This window comes from Suricata suricatta, chromosome 6 (genome assembly GCF_006229205.1).
Source record: "Suricata suricatta isolate VVHF042 chromosome 6, meerkat_22Aug2017_6uvM2_HiC, whole genome shotgun sequence".
Classification (NCBI taxonomy): Eukaryota; Metazoa; Chordata; class Mammalia; order Carnivora; family Herpestidae; genus Suricata; species Suricata suricatta.
Window position 1 is genome coordinate 42,324,559 of NC_043705.1, and position 18,834 is coordinate 42,343,392.

Genomic DNA, 18,834 nt, shown 5'->3' on the forward strand with positions numbered 1-18,834 from the left:
TGGTGAGTTCCTGGTATATTTTAGATACTAGCCCTTTATCTGATATGTCATTTGCAACTAAAGTAGGAAAAAACCTCCTAGACCTCCACCACAGCAATTTCCTACTCAACACATCCCCAAAGGCAAGGGAAATGAAAGCAAAACTGAACTCTTGGGACTTCATCAAGATAAAAAGCTTCTGCACTGCAAAGGAAACAATCAAGAAAACTAATAGGCAACTGACAGAATGGGAAAAGATAGTTGCAAATGGAACTAATTATGAATCAAAATTTTATCCCATAAAGAGATTAGATTCTATTGTAAAAATGCAACTGAGGTACTTTGTCACTTGGATAGCAGCTGACACTTTTAACACAACTTGCACATTTTATTCTCATACAACAGCCACAAAATGTTACTATTCCTTCAATTTATTGTAGCCTCCTAAGTGGCACTGAATTTGTATTAGTTGACCTCAATGTAGGGGAAAAAAAAGTAACAAATTAATTCAGAAAGGTTTCTGCGTTTGAAAATTTAGGAACAAATGAAATGTCCTGCTTCTTTGTATCTTGAAGAAAAACAATCATAATTTAGTTACATACATTTGGAAATTGATTTACCATGAATGACTTTTGACTTTTTCTAAATCATAAGATTTGTTATTTGTCAATAGACATTAATTAGTTTCAATTCAGAAATTTCCATATAAAAATACTATCATTAGCATGTTTCTATATTAATGTATTCTTCATTACCTGATTCAACAGCTTGTGACTTTTTTCCATTATGCTGATCAAGAGTAAATAAACATCCTGATGCTCTCCTGACATCCCATAATTTTACTCTGCTGTCAGCACTAAGAAGAAATAAATGTTACACTGACATATGTAGGTAGGACAGTGATGGTACTCTTCACCTAGCCTTTCCAGTATTATGGTACACAGGTCTCAGTATATTGTTTCAAATATATTTATAAATTTGGGTTGTTGTATTTTGCCTTTTCATCCAATATTCAAAGTCAATAGTACCAAAAAGCAGTGAAAGACAGCAAAAAAAAAAAAAAAAGGTAACCTGTATTTTATATCACGAGGACTGAATTCTGCTGGGTTTTATGAACATGTTCCTCCTCTAAAACCGGACAGCTTTGGAGCCAGTTCTTTAGCAAGTTTGTCACTCTATCCTTTCTATTGTTCATTATTAAAATGTTTTTTATTTATTTTTATTTTTTTAAAGATTTAAAAAAAATTTTTTAAAATATTTTATTTATTTTTGATACAGAGAGAGACAGATCATGAGAGGGGGAGGGGCAGAGAGAGAAGGAGACACAGAACTGGAAGCAGGCTCCAGGCTCTGAGCTAGCTGTCAGCACAGAGCCCGACGCGGGGCTCGAACCCACGAATGTGAGATCTGACCTGAGCCAAAGTTGGAGACCTAACCAACTGAGCCACTCAGGCGCCCCTATTCAAATGTTTTTTAGACATCAAGTAGTAACTAATTTTATTTTTAAGAATTCATTTGGCATGAATTTAGTGTTTTCTTTTTTATAAAACAATTAAGGTGGATACTGATAATATATTTATATTTGGTTTCCAATACTCAAATCTATCTTTGCCACATATTCAAGAACTAAATTTAATGTCTCTTAGAAACCAGATACTTATATTTATTTTATCTCAAGTAAGTGATAAGACAGGCAAAATACCATGATCACACATCAATTTCATCTTCTTTTAAAGATCTGTATTTCTATTTTTTTTAAAGTTTATTTATTTTGAGAGAGAGAGAGAGAGAGAGAGAGAGAGAGAGAGCACAAGCAGGAGAGGAGAGAGAGAGAGAGAGGGAGGGAGAGAAATAATCCCATGCAAGCTCTGCACTGTCAGTATAGAGCCTGATACAGGACTTGAATTTACAAAGTGAGAGATCATGACCTGAACCTAAATCAAGAATCGGACTCTGAACCAAGTGAGCCCCCCAAGTGCCCCATCAATTTCAGCTTCTAAACTACTCCTAAAGAAAATATAAATCACTTTAACTGATGCTCTCGTTCTCAAAAGAGACCTCAACGATATTCTAACCCATTGGGTTTATCCAGACCCCTAGAAATAAAAAAAGCAATACAATGCATTTTAGAGGGACAGTTGAGTGGCTCAATCAGTTAGGTGACTCTTGATTTCAGCTCAGGTCATGACTTCATGGTTCATAGATTGAGCCCTCCGTTAGGCTCTGAGCTGACAGGACAGAGTCTGCTTAGGATTCTCTTTCTCTTTTTCTCTGTCTCTCAGAATAAATAAATAAACTTTAAAAAACTCAATACGGGGCGCCTGGGTGGCTCAGTTGGTTAAGTCTCCGGCTTCGGCTCAGGTCAGATCTCACGTTTGTGGGTTCGAGCCCCGCGTCGGGCTCTGTGCTGACAGCTAGCTCAGAGCCTGGAGCCTGCTTCCAGTTCTGTCTCCTTCTCTCTCTGCCTCTCCCCCTCTCATGCTCTGTCTCTCTCTGTATCAAAAATAAATAAAACATTAAAAAAAAATTAAAAAAAAACCTCAATACATTTTAAAAGCCTATTTCTAACTTACAAATCTCTTTTTTTTTACATAGATACAGGGCTTATCTCTTCCTATAATCTTGATTCTTTTCACAGATCACCATCAAACCTATCTAAAGGTTAGAATAGCAAGCAAAAAGCTAGCGTTTCCCATTTTCAAAATGGTTTTCTTTCTTTCCAGCTGGAGAAGGTCTGCAATGGGGTAAGTGTGAGGACTTAAGTATTTTCTGAAGTAGATAAGATTTGGACATATCTGGTTCCTACCACTGATTACCAGGTCCATTCTCATTCCGACTCAAATTCCTGGTGTACTCTGAGAATTGAAAGCCCCTTTCTTATCTTCCCTATGAGTTGAGGAAAACCAAATTAGGCAAAAACAAACGAAATCACCCTCCATGGACCCACAACCAGCATCTAGCTCCCCACCTTCACACCTCATTAGCCAGCCTACTTAAAAGCTACATTCTAGATTTGTTCTACTTCAGAAAGCATAGATTTCAATATCACAGTATGCAAACTATTAACAGTCTCTGGGGACTAAACTGCTTGGCACAGGGTAGGCAGTCATTAAATATTAGCAAAATGAATCAACAAATGTTGAATCAGATTCAAAATAATTCTGTATTAAATGAAATGAAATGCTATTATTTTAAAATTAATAGTCTTATAGTTTTGTAGGAAAAAATGATACAACATGGTTGTTTTACAGGTAGTACTAGTAGATTTGCATTGTTACAGAGATTCTCTTTTTTCTCTGTTTTAAAAGGTGAGCATCTTCAAGATAGTGATGCGAAGGAAGATTTCTTACAGTGATGTGACATAAAAGTTCAATTATTTTAAGGACCTAACTGACAACTAAATATGCATCATATATAAGGAGTGTTTTCAAAATTCTAATCATTATTTTTTAACTTCAAAATGAAATAATTTGCATGTTACCTTGCAGTTGCCAAGACATATTCACAACGTGGTGACCAGGAAACTGCCAATATTTCCTGTCTGTGACCTGTAAATACAATTGTTATGAAAAGTCTTCTAAAATACTTAAAAAAACCAAAAGATACAGTCTAATTAAGTATGTCTGATTTTGAAGAAAGACTATTAAAAGTAAATTGATATCAACTTTTTCATATTTATAATAATCTATGTTTAAATATTAATATCAAGTCTGTAGGACATTTCTCACACATAGTATCTTATTATAAATGGCCCAATTTTGCATTGGAAAGGTCAGAGCAAGAGAGTATTTCTCTTTTAATACAGCTATTAGATTAGAAAGTAAATGCATCAATAAATAATAGATCTCAAACTCATTTACTTATATCTAGAACAAAAAACCACTGCAACAAACCATATAAGATAAACATTCTAGAGAATAAAAATGGTTTCTAACTTTTCAGAAAGTTGTAATAGAAAAAGTTTTTTAAGTTAATGATTGTATTAAGCTGACGTGAACAGATACTACACTTGATCTTAGCCAAAAGGCCGAGAAGCGATTAAGTTAATGATTGTAAAAAGCACTTGTGTGAAAACTTTTTTCTAGAAAGCACAGGTGATAAGTACATAGGATAACTTCAGCATTTTAATTCACTTTTGCCTAAATGAACTATTCAAACTAGATATTTTCATCTACTGTACATTATTAGAGAGATTGATTATAAATGTAAAGCAAATGCTATCCATCTCACCAAGTATTCTTGATATGAGTTTCCAGAGATGAATAAAAGTATGTATTTGTGAGTTACATCCCATTTTTTCATTGTTTAGTCTAATACTGATAAAATTAGGAAAAATATTTAAATTAATATATCTTAACCAAAATATTATTTTACTGCCTTTTTCTAAAATAGTTGCAGTGAGGGGGAAAAAGTACCTAAATATTAGGAATGTTTAGTTAGCCAGAACAATATTAGATAATGCTCTTAAGATAAATATACCAATGTAAGTTTCATAAATAATTTTTTTTTAATGTAGAAATAAGACAAGGTTTTCAGCTAGTCTTTCCATATCCTTTGAGCTTACCCTATGGCCACTGTTTATATAAATATCTCCTCAATAGTTCAGTTTTATAAGAATAATGCACAGAAGGATCTTTATTTCCTTGTTGACTTTTAACAACTAGCACAAAATACATTAGTCATGTCAGTTACAAAGAATACATTGTTAGTAATGTTTCTTTTTATTGAATGGTTTTCTCAAAGTAGTTGTTGTTTCAAGTAAAAAAAAAATACCCCGTAAAATGTGGGAACAGGATCCAGACTTTAAGTCACATAGTTGTACTTTGGGCCCTCTAGTACCGACTGTAAAAACAAAAACAAAAATGGTTTCAGATAATTTTATTATAAATCATTACCAAAAGGAAATAAGAAACTACAGTTACGAATCATAACATTTTCACTGCATCCACGTAGAAATCTAAAACAAGTATGCTAAAAATATACTTCAAATCATTTTTAATGCTTATAATTAGAAAATGTAATTGCAGTTATATCTTAGTACTAAGAGAACCCCATTATTGTGTTATTTTTTAACACTTAATTTTGAAGTAATTATAGATTCATAAGAAGTGGCAAAGATAGTACAGAAAGAGCCTGGGTACCCATCCATCACTCATGTTGTTCCAATGGCTGTTATATGAGGTAACCTTACTACAATATCAACACCAGGAAATTTGTATCACTACAATGTCTATGTATACTCCTAGGCCATTTTATTATATCAAATAACTTTTTAATACCTTAACGTTTCCAAATTAAAGATATGTTTCCAGTCAGAAACTCTGGACACAGACTGAGTGGACTTCAGAGATAAGTTAGTGTCCAACTCTTCTTCACAGATGAAACAGCTAACTGGCATCTCGAGGTGATGTTCGTGCAGTGTCACACAAATAAGGGAATCATAGGGACCTGGTGTCTGATACCAGAAAAACATTTTTTCTTCCTCACACATGAGAATTCTTGTTGCATGTGCTTTCATAAAAATGGATGTTTAATTTGAATAACAGTCTTAGAGTAAAGGAAATAATTTCCATTTCTGTACTGTGTTGAATTGAAAAGTTGCCAAATTTTGTTCATGTAAAATCTTTGAAATGTTGTTGGGTGAAAAGTAACTCCTTAGGGAACAGAAATGTGCTTTCTTGATCTTTGAATCCTAGCCACTAGCACAGTGCCCAAATTATGCAATAACTGTAAAACCAAATGTAAATAATCACAGATACTTAAGGCTTTTTTTTCTTTAAAGAACTGTGATATTCATTTGGGTTAAAATGTCAAATCAGAACTAGGTATTGGAAGGGAGCAAGTTTCAATACACTAAAAAGCAAAAAAGTACAGGTACAAACCTGCTACCAAACAGTGCTTGGTGGCAACTGGAGACATATGATGACTATAAACTGTTTCTTCAAAATTAAATATATCTGCAGTCTGATAATCAAAAGACATTTAAAACGTGTAAGTTCTAATTATAATCACAAAGCAGTTAACTTTCTACTTACTTATCCTTAGACTGTCAGCAATTTATAAATGACTGTTAGCAATTTATCTGACTTAAACCTAGGAACGTGATACCCTCAAAAACCTATTTATTTAAAATCCTTTGGTATTTATAACACTCTTGTCCCTTTAGTGAGAAAAATAGTTTTTCTCCAGTAAATTCCATATGTTAAGGAAAGACAGCCACTGGCTCACCATCATCTTGTCCACTCCATTCTGGGGAACTTCATCATTACACAGGTCATCTAGCCAGAACTCTGCCTGTCAGTCCCACACCCCAGACACCCTTATCACCTAGATTTGCTCTTCCTTCAAAACCATACATTTCATGTATGTTACTTATGACCACCATCTTCCATCATTTTTAGCTCTGTTTTTCCCAACTACTTCTAAGACATCCAAATAAAACCCAGAACTCCTTTCAGTTCCTCCCCTGCCTCCCCCTTCTTCAGGATTCCAAGGTTCAATAGTTCAACGGCCAGTATCTTCAACTTGAATCCTGGACAACTCCAAATATTTGCTTTCTCTGAACCTATATCCAGGACAATCTACACCAGAGGTCAGCAAGCTTCTGTAATGGACAGACTGTAAATATTTTAGGCTTTAAGAACTACTACTCAGGGCACCTAAGTGGCTCAGTCGGTTGAGCATCGGACTTTGGCTGAGGTCATGATCTCGCGGTTCGTGAGTTCGAACCCCGTGTCAGGCTCTGTGCTGACAGCTCAGAGCATGGAACCTGCTTTGGATTCCATGTCTTGCTCTTTCTGTTGTCCTCCTCTGCTCACACCCTGTCTATCTCTCTAAAGAATAAAAAAGATTTAAAAAAAAAAACTACTCGTTTCTGTCATTGTCAAAATCAATTTTAGAGTATTTTTATCACCTCAAAAAGAAACCCCATTCCCATCAGCAGGGATTCCTCATTTCTCCCTACCATCTGCCCTAGAAAACTACTAATCTACTTTCTGTCTCTCTAGATTAGCCTATTTCTTGACATTTCGTAGAGATGGAATTATACAATATGTGGTCTTTTGCAGTCTTTCATTTAATGTTTTCTTTTTTCTTCTTTTTTTCATTTTAGTATAATGTTTTCTTTTTTCTTTCTCTTTTCACTTCAATTAGCATGATGTTGTTAAGGTTCATCTACATTGTAGCACGTATCAGTACTTTACTTCCTTTCATTGCTGAATAATATTCCATTTTCTGGCTATCCACTTATCAGTTGATCAACATTTCGTGTTTTCCACTTTTTGGTTATTTTGAATACAAACTCACTGCTCATGAGTTCAACCCTTGCATTGGGCTCTGTGCTAACAGCTCAGAGCCTAGAGCCTGCTTCTGATTCTGTGTCTCTCTCTGTCTCTGCCCCTCCCCTGCTTGTGGTCTCTCTCTCTCTCTCTCTCTCTCTCTCTCTCTCAAAAATAATACATATTAATTTTTAAATGAATAAGATTCTTGAATATATTCAACAGTACTTATTCAAGTGTTACATGTGATAACTGGGGTTTCAATTAACAAGCAAAATAAACATTGTCCCTACCCTATTGCAAGGAGCTTCAGTTTAGCAAGAAAACCAAATCATTAAACAAGAAATAACAGCAAAGTTCAAAAGGGGCTATAACAATGAAAGTGTACAGTGTTCCAGTAGGACCACCTAACCTATGGAGAATTCAAGGAAGTCTTTCCAGAGCCAGTGGTGCTCTGGCTTTTCACTGAGATGGAAGATGTGTAGAAATTGGCCAAGTCCACAGAAGGAGGATGACACTTTCAGTCGAGGAAACAGCATGAAGAAACTCTTTCGGGTAACAGTAAACACGACATTTTAAAATCTGAAAGATGCTCAGTATGACTAGAGTACCAGAGGACAGTGGCCAGAGATAAAGCGAGAAAGGTAGGCAATGTCTATATCATGAGGGGCTAAGTGACCTTATAAATATTAAGTAGGCTGAATATTTTCCTAGGAAAATGTAAGCTTTTAAAGAGTCTAAGCAATGGCAAAAAATGAAAACATCAAATTGGCATTTTAGAGATGTTGCCAATAGGATAGAATGTGGCAAGAGGAGGGTCAAAAAGACCAGGTAGGAGGTTGCAGTAATCCAGGCAGGAGTCAGTAGATCCTGGCTTGACTAGAGTAATGGCAATGGGATAAATAGATATGAGAGGTTATTTACACAGAATTGACAGAAATTGTAAGTTGATTAGCTATCAGGAGTAGTGAAAAATCAAGAATGGCCTTCAGGGAAATGCAAATCAAACCCACAGTGAAATAACCATCTCATACGTTTTAGAATTGATGAAATAAAAAAGAGACAAGTGTTGCTGAAATCAAAAATAACAACTGTTGAGTAGGATGTAGATAAACTGGAACCTTAATAAATTACTGGTAGGAATGTAAAATGGTACAGCTGTTGTGGAAAAGTTTCTCAAGGGTTAAACATAGATTTACCATATGAGCCAGCAATTCTACTCTCTGGAAAACATAACTCCACACAAAACTTGCACATTATGAACATTTGTTTCTAGGGGCGCCCCAGAATTTTACTCATTTTTAAAGAACATGGCCTGGATACTGACATCTGTATTTTCTGATTTATGTCCCATTATGCAAAATTCTAAGAAAATCAGAATGAGAAAAAGTTGTTTTCTATCCTAAAGTGTTATAGAGAAGACTCTAGAAAAGATATCCCTTTAAGTCATATCATACGCTCAAGGTAGAAAACACACTTCATGGAAAACTCAGATGAAGTAAAGCTATGATAGGTATGTAATTAGTGACAGGGATAGAGGATGTGGAAAAGGACAATCATGACTTCCTTACTTTTCTTTGTACCTAGCAAGAATTTATTTCTTATTGAATACTTTCAAAGTTCTTGTCAATAAAATGCTTTGTCTATTTCAGATACAATTACGAATTCATGAAATACTATTCTGAGTTGGCAAAAACATTTACATCCTAAAGAAGTCAATGCTAATGAAAGAAAATGCAAATGTATAGGTTATTAATTTTAAAACCATACTGTTAACTGAAGTGTAACAAACATACAGATAAATATACAGATCCTAAGTGTACAGTTCAATGAATTTTCACAAAGTAACCACCACCTGCATTATAACATAGAGTATTATGAACGTATTACTAACACCGCTAGAAGGCTCTCTAGACTCCTTTCAACCCTCAACAAGAAAGACAACCACCATACAGACCTCTATCATGCTAGATTAGTTTTGTCTATTTTTGAATAGGATATATATACATATAAATATATACACACATATAAATATATATTAGGCACTCTTGTGTCTAGTTACTTTGTCCAATGTTATGTAAAATTCATACATTCTGTTGATAAAGAAGTGAGTGTTCCCTTGTCAATGCTGGAGAGTATTCCAATGTAAAATCTGCCAGATTTCATTGTATTGTTAATGGACATTTTGGTTATTTCCAGTTTTTGGTTATCATGAACAGTGCCGCTATGCACATTCTTGTAAATGTCCCTTGGTGAACATATGTATGTATTTATATACTCAAAAGTGTATCTTCTCGGTAACAAGATATCCACATATTTGACTTGAGAACAAATATGTGTACCAATTGTATTCTCATCACCAATAGATATGCTTGTTATTGTTATTATACCTTTTAATGTTAGCCATTCTGCAGGGCATAAAGGGGTATCTCATTGTGGATTTGGCTAAAATACCTAGGAGCTCAATTAATAAAGACAAATGCCTTTTGTCTTTATTGGCTATTTAGATATTGATGATTTAGATATCCTCTTTTTTGAAGTGTCTATTCTAATGTTTTGCCTAGTTTTTTATTGGACTTTCAGGCCTTTAATTTTTGTAGATTTTTAAAACATAATTTGTATATTTCTTTTTTCAGATATATGCATCAGATATATCATCTCCTCCACTCCATGGTTTACTTTTCAACTCTAATGTTTCTTGATCAGTAGAGGTTCCTAATCTTAATGTAGTTGAATTTATCAATTTATCTCTTTTTGGTTTAAACTTTCTGCATTTTTATCTATCTTAACTCATGAAGATATTTTCTATAAGCTTTATTATTATTATTATTATTATTATTATTATTAATATTTTTACACCTGCCATCTACCTGAAATCGGTAGATTTCTTTTCTGTGTGGTGTGGCGTAAGAGTCAAGATTAGTTTTTTTTTTTTTTTTATAAATACCTAGTTGACCCAGCACAAGTAATGGAAAAGGCCATCATCTTCCCAATGCACTCCAGTGTTACCCGTGTCATAAAACAAATGACTACATGCAGTCAAGTACATGGGTGTATTTCTTGATTACCCTGTTCCACTGTTTGTTTTTCTTTTTCACTTGTACTGATCTCATACCAACTTAATTACTGTAGTTAATTTGTGGTAAGTCTTAGCTAGTCAACTTCCATAGAAGAATCTGTGAATATTTTGATTAGAAGTGCAAGGATTCTATAGATCATTATAATTCTATAGATCATTAGGGGTAAAACTGGTATCTTTACAATGTTGATCCTTCTAATTCTTTTTTTTTTTTAATCTTTATTATTTTTGAAAGAGAGAGCGTGAGCAAGCAGGGAAGGGGCAGAGAAAGAGGGAGAGAAAGAATCCTAAGCAGGCTCCACACTGTCAGCACAGACTCTGAAGCAGGCTCGAACTCATGAACCACAAGATCATGACCAGAGCTGAAATCAAGAGTTGGATGCTTCACTGGATGAGCTATCCTGGCACCTCTGAGGTCTCTAATTTTTGAATATGGCATATCCCACCATTTATTTAAATCTTAATTTCTGTCACTAATATTCTCCTGTGTTCTGTGTGGCGTTGAATGGTCTTGAACACTTTCAGGTTTTTACTAGGTATATGATGATTTTTGATGCAATGGTCAATGATAATACTTTTGAAATTTCCTAATTCTTTGTGCCTAAAATTCAGAAATGCAACCGACTCTGTATCCAGCAGCTTTGCTAAATTTAGTCACATTAATTTAAATAATTGGCTAGAGATTCTTTTGGATTTTCTATGCTCATAATAATTTCATCTGTGAATGACAGTTTAAATTCCTTTTATTTCTTTCCTTTGCCTTACTGCACAGCCTAGGACTTCCAGTATAATGTTGAACACAGGGGATAACAGAGATAACTTAAAGGGAAAGCTTTCAAGAACTTACCAACAAATATAATGTTTGCCATAGTTGTGTTTTTTTAAAGTAGATACCCTTTACCAAATTAAGGAATTTGTATATTAAGGATTTTTGAAGAATCAGGTGTATTGATTTTTATTATAAAGTATGATTTTTTTCCTTAACAAACTAAATATAGAGGCAAGGTACCTAAACATAATAAAGACTAATACACACACACACACACACACACACACACACACACACACACACACAAGACCACTAGCTAACATTATGCTCAAAAATCAAAGCTAAATGTTTTCCCTCTAAGATCAGGAACAAGACAAGGATGTCCAATCTCACCATTTATATTCAACATAGTATTAGAAGTCCAAGACAAGGTGATGAAACAAGAAACTAAGCACAGAGAGGTGCTTGGGTGGTTCAGTTGGTTGAGCACCCAACTCTTGATTTCAGCTCAGTTCATGATCTCACAGTTTGTGGGATCGAGTGCCACATTGGGCTCTGCACTGACAGCACAGAGCCTGCTTGGGATTCTCTCTCCCTGCCCTTTCTTTCTGCCTCTCCCTCTCTGGCACATGTGCACACATGCACGCTCTTTCTCTCTCAAAATAAATTTTACGAAAAAAAGAAAAAAGCAAAACAATTAGAAAGGAAGATTTTAAATTATCTCCATTTGTATATAACATGATAATATGTATAGAAACCCCCAAAGACTCCATTGAAAAACTCTTTGAACTAATGAACAAATTCAGTAATGTTTCAGGATATACAGTCAATATATAAGAATCTGTCATGTTTCTATGCACCAATAATGAACTATCAGAAAAAGATGTTAAGAAAGTAATCCCATTTATATCTACATCAAAAAGAATACCCAGAAATAGATTTAACTAAGGAGGTAAAAGATACATATACTGTAAACGATCAGATATTGGTAAAAGAAACTGAAGATGCAAATAAATGAAAGGATATTTCATGCTCATGGGTTGGAAGAATAAACATTGTTATAATGTCTACACTACTTAAAGTAATCTGCAGATTAAGTACAAGTGCTATCAAAATTCCAAGAGCATTTTTACAGAATAGAAAAAAATCCTAAAATTTGCATGGAACCACAAAACCCTAAATACCTAAAGCAATCCTGAAAGACAAGAAAAAACCTATAGGTATCATGCTTCCTGATTTGAAACTATTTTACAAAGCTACAGTAATCAAAACAGAATGGTACTGACATAAAAAGAGACACACTGATCAACAGAACAGAATAGATAACCCAGAAATAAACCCATGCATATATGGTCAATTAATTTATAATAGAGGAGGCAAGAACCTAAAATTAAGAAAGAATTCTCTTCAGGAAATGGTATTGAGAAAACTAGGCAGTAGCAGGCCAAAGAATAAAACTGGACCACTTTTTTACACCATACACAAAAATAAACTCAAAAGAAATTAAAGACTTGAATATAAGACCTGAAACCATAAAACTCCTACAGGAAAACAAAGGCAGTAAACTCCATGACATTAGTCTTTGGGAGATGATCTTTTGGATTTGACTCCAAACACAAAGGTGTCAAAAGCAAAAATAAACAGGTGTAACTATACATGAAACAAAAAATTTTATGTGCAGCAAAGGAAACCATCAACAGAACGAAAAGACAACCTTGTGAATGAGAGAAAAGATTTGCAAATCATCAATCTGATACAGAGTTAATATGCAAAATATATAAAGAACTCATATAACTCAATAGCCAAAAACCCCACAAACAATTCAATTTAAAAATGGGCAGAGGAAGTGAATAGGTATTTTTCCAAAGACATACAAATAGCCAACAGACACATGAAAAAGTGCTCAATATAACTAATCATAAGGGAAATTCAAATCAAAACCACAGTGTGCTATCACCTCAAACTTGTTAGAATGGCTAATATAAAAAAGACAAGAGATAACAAGGGCTGGTGAGGATGTGGAGAAAAGAGAACCCTTGTGCACTGTTGGTGGGAATGTGAATTGGAACAGCCACTGTGGAAAACGGTATGGAGGTTTTTCAAAAAATTAAAAAGAGAACTACCTTAGGATCCAGCAACCCTACTTCTAGGTATATATATCTCTTGAGGGAAAAAAATCACTGTCTTGAGGAGATACCTTCACCCTCATGTTCATTGCACTATTATTTTGTTTATTTTTTATTATAGCCAAGTCATGGAAACAACCTAACTGTCCATCTGTGTATGGAGGGATAAAGAAGATGTGGAATTTCTTTCTTTTTTTAAAAAAATTTTTTTTAATGTTTTATTTATTTTTGATACAGGAAAGACAGAGCATGAGAGGGGGAGGGTCAGAGAGAGAAGGAGACACAGAACCGGAAGCAGGCTCCAGGCTCTGAGCTAGCTGTCAGCACAGAGCCTGACGCGGGGCTCGAACCCACCAACATGAGATCTGACCTGAGCTGAAGTCGGAGGCCTAGCCGACTGAGCCACCCAGGCGCCCCAAGATGTGGAATTTCTATATAAGGAAATACTATTCAGCCACCGGAAAGGAGGAAATCTAACCATTTATGACAAATAACATGGAGAGACATTATCTAAGACATGTCTAAGAGGGAATTATGCTAAGTGAAACAAGTTAGAGAAAGACAATTACTGTATGCTATCACTTAGTACGTGAAATCTACAAAAGCCAAACTCACAGAAATAGAATCAAGTGGTGGTTACCAAGGTGGGGGTGGGAGGCAAAATGTGGAGATATTGGTTAAAAGATACAAACATTAGACAATTAAGAAAAGAAAAAGGTTGCACAGGAAAAAGACTTGAGGCAGGGAATATAACACAATCAAGATGTGATCAGAAGAGATTGATCAGAAGACAAAAGCTCAATTTAGAGACAACAAATAATTTAGGTTGAAAAGAGGGGGAAGCTAAGGTTGAGGGAGTAGGGGTTGAGGTTAGGGAGAACTTAGTGGAAATCCCTCATGGGACACAATAAAGTCACATTATAATAAGGTTAATTCTGGGGTAGAACTTACCATGGAAAATGTGGGAAGCAATGTATTGTGTTGGGATACCACTTAGGAGTTTTGAGTAGTAGTCTAGATGTACAGTATTAGTAAGAGAAATAGAAAAGAAAATATGAGAGAGTTTGAAGGAAAAATTGCTAAGATTTGAAGAGTACATGGATGTGAGTTGTGATCATGTTCAGTTTGAACATATTACATTCAAGTAAGAGAGGTTCAGTATACAGGTAGAGAAATATGGAAAAGATTAGCACTAGAATATAAATTTAACCAACCATCACAAAAACTATTTTTAACTATCATTATTTAGTATCTACCTTTACTAAGCAATATTAGTAATTTTCTTTTCCTTTAAGGTTTTAGGTCAATAGAAGATAAATCCAATTTTCTTCCTTAGATCACTAGACAATAGTTTTCAAATAATAAAGATGATAATAATAGTTCATGTTTTTTGCTAACCACTGTTCTGGGTATACATATATCAATATGTTTATAATCATTCTATAAAGCAAAATCGCTACCCCCATTTACAAATTCTCCTTCAATCTATAGATTCTCCTTCAACCTACAGAGCTATTTAGAAAGGTTTTAATGTACTCACTTGTAAGGTATTTGTATCCCACACTTTCAGAGTTTTATCAAATGAGCTTGATGTGAACATGCCGGTGTCATGAGGATACCACTGTACAGTCTCCACACTATATTTGTGAACATCAGGGTGGTTTCTACAAAACAGCAATCAAACTTTAGGAATACTTGACTTAAATGAGTTTCAAACTTGATATTCTATTAACAAGTAGCAGTCTCAACTAGGACAATATGAATGGCCAAACCCAGATCACAGGCCTACATCCCAGCTATCCAGCGAAGATGTCAACGCACCTCGACTTTCAGTCTTCTCTAGTGTAATGTGGAGGCCTGCTTCCCACTGAGACTATCAAAGGGGTAACTTCCTATTTCTGTACTTGAACCTAGAGAAATTAGCTACACTCGGCCTCTTGTTGGAGAGGGCAGAGATTTTTCCTTACTGGAAGAGACATCTATTCTGGTTTTGGATTTGCTTTTCTCAAATACCGCTTTATAAGTACTGTGACTCTTAGAATTGTTGAATGCCTCACATAGATCCATGGTATCTGATACAATATTGCTTCTGATCAAGTAACTTACTCAATGACCTAAGAATGCAATTGGTAGATGTCCAGGACAGCACTCTTATGTAACCCATCACCCATAGAAGCATGATCTGTTGAAGACTTGGGTTATGATATCAGCTACAATGCACCATTTTATGAGTGTGCTATAATAAAGGATGCAGGATATGCTCTGAGCCAGTGATCAATACAATATATGTGTCACTTTACTAAATCTTAATTCACACAAACTGGCTATTAAGTAACACTTATCACACAATGACAGAAATTTGAACTCTAAGTAGATATTTAATACCAGGAATTATTGTGTGAGATAATAGTATCATGACTACATTTATAGTCTTTACTTTTTAGAGAAATTAACAATTATGGATGGGGGGCGCCTGGGTGGCTCAGTCCGTTCAGGATCTGACTTCAGCTCAGGTCATGATCTCGTGGTTTAAGAGTTCAAGCCCTATGTCAGGCTCTGTGCAGACAAATTCAGAGCCTGGAACCTACTTCCGATTCTGTGTCTCCCTCTCTCTCTGCCCTCCCTGCTTGTGCTCTGTCTCTCTCGCTATCAAAAATACAAAAATAAACAATTATGAAGGAAATAATATACTTCCAGGATTTGTTTCAAAACAATACCCAGTGGGTGGGTGAGGTTAAAGATGAAACCAGATTTGTTATGATTGATAGCTGCTGAAGCTGGATGATGGGTACCTAGTTCATATTCACATACTGTTCTTTCCTTTTGTATATGCTAGAAATTTTCCATAACAAAATTAACAAAAGTTTACAGATCTTCTGGTTATAGTAAAACAAATCTTTAATGAAATGATTACAAATAAAAGCTCATTTACTTTTAAATTTAACTTTTATTTTATTTATTTTTTTTATTTATTCTTTTATTTTATCCAAGTATCTAAACTTGGCATCAAAAATACTCTAAACATTTAAAATGAGTACATGACATATACTAGAATTGAGTATTATATTATCATCTTCCTCTGTATGACCTGTTATCCTCATTCACATTTAATGAATACACACATTAGGTAACACAAAAATAAATATCAACAATGGAGCCACATTAACTTAATAAAAATTTTTCGTAAAATTATTTTGTACAGTTAGATTATAAAGTCTTCGGATATAAAATGCTACTTTAAGTCATTTTGTAGACATGCTCAATGTATGCCCATTTACATTCAAAGTTATGCTTTTAAGGACAGAGACTGAATCCGAGAATGTCATGGTAAAACAAAATTGACACATAAAACATTTACTTGACTTTATATACCAGAAAGTTGATCACAGTTCCTCGGGAATAGTATTAGATACACGTGGTATACATGAAAATACTATTTTAATATATAACTAAATAATGTTGAAATGTTAGCTAAGGTAAAAGAAGAAAAAAATGAATTAAATGAGTTAATATGATGGTCTTACATTTTAGAATTTAGGTGTTTTGTTTTTTTGTTTTTGTTTTTTGGGGTTTTTTGTTTTTTTGTTTTTGGTGAGAGTGGAGTGACAGCATAAAGGAGTGTAAGCGGCCTCTTAGAAACCAAGTGTCAGACTCTAACTGAGGTGTTAACTATACCAAGCGACCCTGTAACTATATTGTTTTACAGAGTGGTTTTATGGTTTTTAACATGCTTCTTAAAAGATATTAAGTATACATGTATAATTATCTTTAAAAATAATAATCTGAAGTTCTGGTAAATAGTTTCCCAGATCTTTATTTCCAAAGTTAGGCACCAGAGCCAAGAAACAGTCGTAAGCCTTCCCCCAAATACTGCATGGACTTCTGTACCTACTCAGGTGCTTTGGGAACAGCATTAGTACAGAGTGGTTGCTGACATTAATGTTCATGAAGTTTTTCCTTTTGAAAGCACTTTCCCAGCCCCATTCTCTCTGTTAATTCAAAGGTGTGCTCGATATTGGATCAGATACAGGTGACAAAAGAGAATTAGGTGGCCATTACGAACAAATTACAACAGTCACAAAACATCTTTCCAGATGCTTAAAAATAATTCTCACAAGACTGGAAAGCCAGCAAAGAATAGTCAGAAGACTAATGACAAAGAGAGGTATATGTTAAGTTTGGCAGCTTTGAGTTAAGTAAAGAGAAAAGGCACCTGCACGTAGGTGTGCACAGGTGTGTGTTTGTTGAGGGACTGCCAGTACATTTACTGCTTGTAGCCATTAGTCTTTAATCTTTCAGTTCTATTAACATCAGTTGAAAAAATATAATTTGTGTTTATGATTAGCTGAAAGACATAAAAAGTCTTATGCTAAATTGAACTACAACCATAAGGAGTTACGAGGTGTGCTATGTAGGTATGTAATAAAAATGACATAATCGTAAGTTTTTAAATTAAATCCTTTTGAAAATAGATACCAAAGTTGTCTGTGCAAAGTCTAATGTTAAAAACATCTATACGTGAATTATAGTTGGTATTGTCAAAAAAATGTCAAGGGATATCCATGTAAAAATGTCATTTGAACAACTTGCTTGAGACAATCACATGACTGGTATTGTTATGATTTGTATTTGATGCAAAAAGTACAAAATTGATTATAAATTCATGAATTACATTTTTAATACACACCTGCCAACGGAACACACTGCTTTACATGTGTAATAAGGTTGTCTGCTGGAGTTCTCAAGGTCATAAAGTACAATCACACCATCTGAACCACCTGATAACATGCTAATAATAAAAAAGTTTACATTAATTTATCATTTTATGTGCCTCATTTACTTATTACATATTTTTGAAAATTAATGATCGCTAAACGCCCAAAGGTATAATGCCCAGAAATACAGAGTAAATTTTCATTAACAAAGACTTCAAAAAACTTAAATTTCTCAATCTAGTACTTGTAGAATGAATACAGAAAGATTCAATCTGTAATGATTTTAGGTTTACCTTTATAATTCCAAAAGGAATGGACAGTAGAAACAAGATGGAAAAGATTTATCTTAATTAAGAAAGTAAAGTATTATGAAGTCATTCTTAATATCCTAATAAAAATTGTGCTAAAAGAAAATGGAATCAGACAGACTAGCTTTTATTGAGGGACTGACTCTAAGCAAGTTCCTAGACCTTTTAACATTTGTGAAAAAGGGTGCATTTTCAGCTGAATCATAAAGATGTCATAACAATATGTTACACGCAAGTGAATTTTATACTCACAAAAAATAAAGGATCAATAAATATTAGATTCCTTCCCTCTATTATTAAAAACACATTTACTCACTTCATTCAACTTTGAGCACCTGCTAGCATCACTGCGAACAAGGCAGGCATAGTTTGTGTCTTTCCAGAGTCTAGAATCCAGCAAGAAAGACAGAAATCTGTGGATTTATATATCCAGATAAAGTATTGCCATTTGTTAATCTTATTACTCACAGTCAAACTTCATGTTGCTGTCCCTCTACTCGTTCTGGTTCTCTAGTTTTACTCTCTGTAAGTTCCTAAGAAAGGGCCTAATGAGTGCAATAGTCCCTGAATTCCTGTATGTT

General features: G+C 34.4%; 1 protein-coding gene and 1 pseudogene across 3 annotated transcripts in view; both read right to left on the reverse strand.

Moving 5' to 3' along the window:
• ERCC8 (ERCC excision repair 8, CSA ubiquitin ligase complex subunit) overlaps window positions 1-18,834 on the reverse strand; it is a 63,185-nt gene that overhangs the window by 26,162 nt on the left and 18,189 nt on the right. For all 3 annotated transcript variants that reach the window (XM_029942284.1, XM_029942285.1, XM_029942282.1), the window contains 6 exons: window positions 17,918-18,019; window positions 14,771-14,894; window positions 5,862-5,943; window positions 4,753-4,821; window positions 3,461-3,527; window positions 735-835 (listed from right to left, as the gene is read on the reverse strand). In XM_029942284.1, the coding sequence (XP_029798144.1) occupies window positions 735-835; window positions 3,461-3,527; window positions 4,753-4,821; window positions 5,862-5,943; window positions 14,771-14,894; window positions 17,918-18,019 (545 nt within the window). The remainder of the gene's footprint in view (window positions 1-734; window positions 836-3,460; window positions 3,528-4,752; window positions 4,822-5,861; window positions 5,944-14,770; window positions 14,895-17,917; window positions 18,020-18,834) is intronic.
• LOC115295142 lies at window positions 3,921-4,018 on the reverse strand (annotated as a pseudogene).